The sequence below is a fragment of the Rosa chinensis genome, chromosome 1 (assembly GCF_002994745.2).
Source record: "Rosa chinensis cultivar Old Blush chromosome 1, RchiOBHm-V2, whole genome shotgun sequence".
In the NCBI taxonomy this organism is placed as follows: domain Eukaryota; kingdom Viridiplantae; phylum Streptophyta; class Magnoliopsida; order Rosales; family Rosaceae; genus Rosa; species Rosa chinensis.
The window spans coordinates 54,871,362-54,879,486 of NC_037088.1; the positions used below are offsets into that span (position 1 = coordinate 54,871,362).

An 8,125-nucleotide genomic window follows, 5' to 3' on the forward strand; every position below is an offset into this window, starting at 1 on the left:
CACAGCACACGTCGGACTCACAACGGCCCGCTACCATCTTTTTAGCCGTATCTAGTCCAATGAGGGGCATTTTCGTCAACAAAAAGCCACGAGCAAACGGAGAAACAGAAGAAAACACAAGACTAGCAGCAGTAGTGCGTCTCCATTCTTTCACCGACGAATGTGGCGCCGGGGCCCACGCGTTAACGACAAACGGAAGCGGGGGCGCGAAAGACGGTAATTTTTTTTTCCCCTCTCTGGTCCCCAACTGACCGTTGATCACGGACCAACAGAGACCGGCGTTTCCGACCCGTCAGATCAACGACTTGGAAACCAACGGCCTCAGTCGTCGGTGACCCCCCGTTGGTAAACAGTGAAATTACAAATATTATAAAACCAGGGGTTAAAACTCAGAACCAACCCAACGACGTCGTTTAGGTCGGGAATGTGGGATATTTAAAAATAATAAGCTATATAAAACACAGACATACTCTCTGTAATAGCCTGTGTCCTCTGCCTCCTTCTTCCCCTGGTTTCATTTGCTTTTCTTGGGTTCTGTTGGTTAAGCTTTTCATGCTGCGCTGGTTTGGCTTTGGCGTGCTTGGTTAAACCCGAACCAAACGGAATTTCGTTTCGCCCCCTCTTTTATCTTTCTCGATTTTCTCAACCCATTTCCAGAGTGAGCATGAGTTTCGTTGTTGGTGAATTCTGATTGGGGCAACAAAAGCATTGATTGTCACCTGAATTGTTCGTTATGGATTCGACTCGGTCCGAAATGCAAGAGCCGAGTATTGATACCGATAAGCTGAGCTACGAGATATTCTCGATTCTGGAGAGTAAGTTTTTGTTTGGGTATGACGATCAGAAGCTGTGGGTGCCGAAGCAGATCTCTCCGCCGGCGACTGAGCCGAAAGCCGAGGCCCAGCCCGACCAGAATGCCGTGATCAAGAACCAGAGAGGCAAAATCTGCATACTCAGCATCGACGGCGGAGGCATGCGCGGGATTCTCTCCGGCAAGGCCCTGGCGTATCTCGAGAACGCGCTCAAGCTGAAATCGGGCAACCCCGACGCCAGAATCGCCGATTACTTCGACGTCTCCGCCGGCGCCGGCGTCGGGGGCATTTTCACCGCCATGCTCTTCGCCACCAGGGACCAGAGCCGGCCGATATTCAAGGCCGACGACACGTGGCGGTTCCTCGTTGATCAGGGGAAGAGGTTTTACAACAACCGCTCGTCGTCGTCGTCCTCCTCCTCCGGCGGGTTCCTGCGGTGGTTCATTCGCGGCGGGTCGGGTTCCGGCTCCGGCTCGACCACGTCTGCCACGGCCGGGCTGGAGAAGGCGATGAGAGAGGCCTTCGCCGACAGCAGCAGGAGCCTGACGCTGAGGGACACATTGAAGCCGGTTCTGATACCCTGCTACGACCTCTCCAGTACGGCGCCGTTTCTGTTCTCCCGGGCCGACGCGCTCGAGACCGAGAGCTACGACTTCCGCCTCTGGGAGGTCTGCCGCGCCACGTCAGCCGAGCCGGGTCTTTTCGAGCCGGTCCAAATGCGGTCCGTGAACAGCCAGACCAGTTGCCTGGCCGTGGACGGCGGCCTGGCCATGAGCAACCCGACCGCCGCGGCCATCACGCACGTGCTGCACAACAAGCAGGAGTTCCCGTTCGTGCGAGGGGTGGAGGACCTTTTGGTCCTTTCCATCGGGAGCGGGCAGTTTCTAGAAGCGAGCCACGAGTACGAGCAGGTCAAGAGGTGGAAGGCCAAGGAGTGGGCCCGCCCCATGGCCCGCATCTCCGGCGACGGCTCCGCTGACCTCGTTGACCAGTCCGTCGCCATGGCCTTCGGTCAGTCCGGCAGCACCAACTACGTCCGCATCCAGGTACCATATAATATATAGCCCTAAAACCTCCACTAACAAGCGCCACCGTGCGCATTTTAATTTTGCGGTGCCGTAAACTTTTGTTTTGATGTCGTCGGAAAATCATTACCGGGCAGTGCAAGTGATCCGGCATCTATTAGATTCTCTCGTGTTAGCCTTTTTTCCGGTGCATGGAGTGGAGACACTGTTGGCCAGGCTGTTAGTCCCTGTAGGATGTTGATACATGTAAAATGTGTAGATACAACACGTATGCGCGAGGCTAACGTGCGCGGGGGTTTTTGGGTTCATGCAATTGAATGGTGGCGTTCCGTAACGTAACGTTGGTGGCCTCGTTGGGAGGGCATTGCCAGAATTGGAGGAAAAACCAACACCGAACCAAAATGGGGGACCTTTGTCAACTCTGTTCTTTCTTTTCGTGTTTCAATTTTGTTTTACCGATTTAAATTTTTGGGACCAAAGAATGGATTTTTTCTTTATTTCTGGTTGGTCCGGCGTAGGTTAACTGATTAAGACTTTGTGTCCTCTAGACCAACTAGGCCTAAAGGCTAAAGTTGACGGGTTGTCTCAGAAATCGTTTTCTCAGTAAATAGGATTTTGAGGCTCTTAACTTTTTTTTTTTTTTTTTTGGCTTGGTTTTGCAATTTTGGTCCCACTGCATAGCTAATATTTCCTCCTGATATTTATGATTTTTTCTCTGTTTTTGTTGGCTTTAATACGTTTGAAGTTTGCTTCTTGGGGCAGTCTCTGTTGTTATATTACCTCATTTCATTTTTCTGGGATCTCTGGCCCCTGTTTTCTGGCATTTAAGTATGAGATTGTGGTTCAATGTGCTTCATCTTATTAATTACTGTCAGCACCACCTCTTGGGTCTCTGGTTTGATTTTCCTGTTGAACTGCATGTCTCTGGGTCTTGAATCTTGTTTAATATCCGCAGAAAAAATGTTGGTGAAAGTGGATACCATTCAAATATATTTTCCTGGATAGAGTTACTGTCACTGACCCATAACTTTTTTTGTCATATTCTGTTCTCTTTTTTGTGGTTTTGTTTTATTGAAGAGGTGGTCCTAAGTTAGAGCTGCCACCCATTTGATTTTAACTGTGTTAGGTTCATTTTTTTAAGTAGGCATTACACGCGATCAAATTGGATCCTTTCTCCAAATTTGTGCATTGCTTGGTTTTAACTTAAGGTGTCTGGTGCAGACCTGCTGTTAATTCTTGTGTATTTTATGTAATATCTTAATCTACACCAACGAATGATGGAACTTAATTAGTAGGTGTGCACTTGTAGGTTCTGGATCAATTAACTATTCGGAAATTAGTTTAAAGCAGCTAGTCATGGGATGGTATATGTCTAATTTAAGCTTCTCTTTGGTAAATTATGTTAGGCGAATGCGACAAGCTTGGGGAGGTGTGGTCCAAATGTAGATACAGACCCAAGTCCTAACAATGTCAAGATGCTGGTGGGATTAGCAGAGGACATGCTCAAGCAGAAGAATGTTGAATCGGTTCTGTTTGGCGGCAAGAGGATTGGCGAGCAGAGCAATTTCGAGAAGCTAGACTGGTTCGCCGGAGAACTTGTGCTAGAACATCAGAGGAGGAGTTGCAGAATAGCTCCCACTGTTGCCTTCAAGCAAGCTGCTCCTAAAGCCACTTAAGTCAGACTGCTACCACCAAACAATACCAAAAGGTAAATACTTTCTTCTTCCATTAACATCATTCTTCCTCTGACAAACTGTTCAATCATTAACATTTTAGTACAATATTGGTTGAAATTTTCTTGTCACGTTTGGTACAATATTGTACGGTGTTAAGACTCATGTAAATATTAATTTGAATCATTTTGACTAATCAAATCGTGCATCATTTTTGTAGTCTTTAAGATTAAGTTGCATCTGCTACAATTACTTGTCAGAAACTTTATTCTAAACAACAAGTTTTGGTAAGGGATAGCTACGCTGTGTTTTTATTATAGCATATGCTATATTGATGCCACAAACCAATAATTGAGATGGCATTGGTGGAGAACTTACATAGCATACCAACTGTTGGTATGCTATATTATGTCCAAGACTTTTCTCCTTCAAAAATAGTGAAGATCAATTGATTAAGTATATCCGATGACACCTAGTCACGAGTTGAAAATTCTCAGTCTTCTGTTTCTCCGTGGGCTGGTTCTGTCATTTTCTCCCCACTTTATACCAACCAGTGTTCTTGTTTTCAGACAAAAAAAAAAGTGTTCTTATTTAAGTTTAGCCCCAAAAAAAAAAAAAAAAACCAGAGATAGAGAGGTAAATAGATGATTGCTTATAGTCCCATATGTTGTCGGCCTACCGACACTGGTTCAGTGGTTCTTGAATAGATTCCAAAAGACATCTTGGTATAGGTATTTCAATGAGAGAAAATGACTAGGCAAAGGTGGGTACTGTGGTCATTTGGGAGATATCAAATCATTGCAGTCCTTCCTATAGGCATTTCCGTAGTCCGGAAAAGAGGTTCTCTTTAGTGAATGTCTGTGGCAAAGTTCATTTCTTTACACCTTCTCCTATGGAGTACCGAGTATTAGCCTTTGGCCTACAAGATCACAAATGCCTCTTTGGGTGAGTACCAAAACTTAAGTGGCTATGTGGAACTGAAACACCCATCGTTAAGTTGTTTAGATTCCTTCAAATCATCAAAGTCGGGTTTTATGTCACCCAGATCCAATAGTTGTACACATAGTGCATTTTGGTCCCTGCATTTTTAGACTAGGCAAGGGCATAAACTATAGTTCTTTGCTTAACGTAGAGCCTAGAAGGGATTGTTTTATCTTTTATGTGGTGATCATGGGGCCATGCAGATATGTTAGGTAAACCGTAGAGAATAGGATGGAGAAATTCAATACAAGCAATCTTATGCTCTAATGAAGGGGCCTAATTTTTTTTTTTTTTTTTAATGGAGTGAATATACATGAAAAGCAGTTTAGAAGGTGCTGGAATGCATTTATGTGTCAGTACACTTCCCAGCTCACTTTAAACAGACAATGGGGTAAGCAGTGAAAAAAAAGCCAAAGATAAAGCTGTTAGTTATTTCCATGAAAGGTCTAGTGTATTGAAAAAGACATGTGTGAACCTTAGCTCAATACTTTGAACAGGACAGTACTATGGATTTCTGATTTTAATCGAGTATGTAGAGTACAAATTCTTACATTTATATTCTGTAAACCAAATGTGTTTTTTTTTTTTTTTTTTTACTATACTTGTATAGCTTGAAATATAACAGTAAATTATGTGTGTCAATTGCAGATAATAGAAGCTCATTACAAAGGAAGAAGAAGAAAGATGGAGAAGAAGAGAGGAAGAAAAGAAAAGTATGTAAATCTTTGTGGGGATTTTTTTGCCCACCAAAGGACCATACATTGTGGGTCTCCACTCCACCTTTCAACAATGGCTATGAACCAATGTGGAGAAAAAGCATGAGAGAGGGAGTGAGAGAGAGTAAAAGCTTTTAAGGTCAAACAAACAAGAATCCAAATATTCAGGTGTGAATCTACTGCATTTCAAATTGAGGGTTTAGGGTTTTATACCCTTTGCAGTTTTATATTTACAACTTTTCCATTTTCTGTCTTTTCATCCTAGCTTAGTCTCAAGAAACTTGAGGTGGGTGGGTCGTGGTGGTGGTAGGGCTACCTTATTAAAACCCAGAATTGAAAAGTGGCCAAAGCTCTTCGTTTCTGTCTTTGGCATTTGGCCTCTATATCCCTTCAATATTTTCTCATTTTGATTATAGTAGATTTTAGTGGACAATAGTTTTTCAGAGTGAGTATCTTTTTTCAAGCAACTGACCATATCTCCTGTGTGGGTCTTCATGGCTATAGTTGTTGGAACCTTTTCATTGGGAGAAATTTTTTCTTTTCTTTTTGGTCATGAATTGTATGATATAGGTTTGAGGGTCCTCCTCTATTTGTAAGTTTGATGATTGAACAAAGAAAACTTCTTTTTGTACATGTTTTAGTTTTGAGTAGTGGTGGTGGGTGTTACATAGATGATGAAACTTTGATTTGATTTGGTCTGTTTTTTTTCTTGCACCTTTCTTCAGTGGTTGAGTTAGCTTTCACGCGATTAAAGCTTTCCTTTACCCTTATTGACTATTATAGAAAATGATCAGTGGGTTTGAAACTTTGAGCATGATCAGGCTTTTCCCATATTTTGATGATAGAACTTATACCCATGCAAGTAAAGCTTATATCTTCATGTACAAGGGTCAGCGCAGCTGCTACACATAACAATCAACATGCACTACCCTTTACCTTTTAGCATACAACTGGAAGTTTTTCTATGCACCGGCAGTGCAAATGATCTAACACTTAAAAGATAATTTTAACTCTTGGTATTTATAATTAACATTTTTTAATAAACAAAAAATGTATTTAATGCAATCTAGCCGTTCATTCATGTTAGTGTAAGTGCACGTCGGTGCTCTGAATCTTTAGTATATAACCAGAGTGATGCTATGGATAACCAAAATGTTCATCACCTCTACAATTTGTTACTACCATAGTGATGATCACGTATTTGCCCATATAACCGTTATATAATGATCTAGAAGTCTCAAGGGCAATCTAAAATCGCTTGTACTCTTATACTTACTCGTCAGGCGTGACCAAATCTAACGGTTAATGCATTTGCTGATATGGCCGTTGTACAATAACATTGATGCTCTCAACTCCTAAGTGCAATCCAAAACTTCGTATACTCACTGGTTCACCAAATTCAACGGTTTACATCTAAGGCAGTCACATGACAAAATGGGTAGACAAGTGTCAAAATCTTAGATAGACAAAAAATTAGTACAAGTGAATTAGAAAAGAAAAAAAAATCTCTTATTTTGATATTATAAGAAATATAGTACTAAGCATGATTGGACCATATAGGCCCACAATTTCTACATCTTAAAGTCAATTTAAAATAAAATTCTAGAATAGAAAGAAAATCAGACTTTCATAACATTGTTACTAAATTGTGTAGACGTTTTTTGTATGCTTCAATTTGACACATCAAGTTGTAGATCTTGTTGTTCTTATTCTCAAAAGACTTTTATCATAAATAGACATTTTGGGCGAAATTACACAAATTCAATTTTACAGTTTAAATTAGACGACTCCAAAAAATCTAAAATCATAATTATCTCAATATTTCAGAATCTAGCAACCTCAAGAAGTGTGAACATCAATCAATCAATCACTCTTTTTGATTCTGTGCGGCTTATTTATATATATTTTTTCCAGCTAAATTGACCCTTATTTTGTTCTACATCATACAGAACTTTAGTTTTAGAACCTAAATATAGCTTTTTAGTTGTTTTGAGAACTATTAATCAATAGGGTTCAACTCATTTTTATGACAATGCGATAGAAGCCAACCGGTTGATTGAATGGGCAAAAGCAAACAACGAGAAACAGTGAAAAGTTGAGAGCAGAGGGTAACTAGTTTTCTCCCATTTTATCATCATCAAGGAATTCGAAATGCAACTAGTCAGCTTTATTTCAAAAGGATACTTATTACACGTCTCCTCGAGATCTCTTGATGTATACAAATAACATCCCTACTTGTATATGCAAGCCAAACCTAGAATGTTACAATCCTTAAACATGACTTTATTACTAAATTAACTTATCGTCTAAATTTTACTATAATATGTATGTAATAAAGTGTTTAAATACAGAGAAATTTAAAATTCTACCAACATTATTCCACATAAATCGATATTTTTAAAGATTCTCAGATGACCCACTAAAATTTTTGGATTAGATTCTTATTACAATTTGCATATTCTCGTTATTTCATCAATCAGACTAACATTACTCCGCCTTAACCGGCTTTCTCAAACATTTGCCGATGACCCACCAAAGTTTTACCTAAACTCAATATAGAGTTACTGTATATAATTATATATATCGTTGTCATCACATCAGAGTCACGTTGTGAGGTTGGTAGCTCTTCCCTTTTTGCATTTTTAGTAACTTAAAAGTGCATATTCCCTGCCCTATTAGGCTACATAATCTTACTAAAATCCTTTCCGGCCTATGCTATAGCTATGCACACACGAAAAGTAATATTTTCTTTTTTTGAACAAGACACATGGAAAGTGATTAAGTGAGTAGTGATTAAAGTGAACTCACTTAATCATTTTCCATGACTCTTTTCTATGACAAACCAATGATCAAACCCTACTTAAATTCCATTTTTGGTCTTGCCCACTAGCTAGTCTTTGTTTCACTGCCTCAGAATA

At 40.7% G+C, this 8,125-nt stretch overlaps 1 protein-coding gene across 1 annotated transcript; it reads left to right on the top strand.

Moving 5' to 3' along the window:
- The first annotated feature begins 437 nt into the window (after positions 1-437).
- Positions 438-5,887, top strand: LOC112182400 (patatin-like protein 6). The gene is made up of 3 exons (XM_024320889.2): positions 438-1,858; positions 3,244-3,545; positions 5,140-5,887. Exons 1-2 carry the CDS (start codon positions 734-736, stop codon positions 3,511-3,513), a joined length of 1,395 nt encoding a protein of 464 aa, XP_024176657.1. The 5' UTR covers positions 438-733; the 3' UTR covers positions 3,514-3,545; positions 5,140-5,887.
- The last annotated feature ends 2,238 nt before the right edge of the window (positions 5,888-8,125 follow it).

Bases quoted from the DNA above. Each gene is read 5' to 3' on its own strand.
- LOC112182400 (XM_024320889.2), top strand. From the start codon at position 734: ATGGATTCGACTCGGTCCGAAATGCAAGAGCCGAGTATTGATACCGAT. The intron at 1,859-3,243 runs GTACCATATAAT...AAATTATGTTAG, and splicing joins CCAACTACGTCCGCATCCAG to GCGAATGCGACAAGCTTGGG.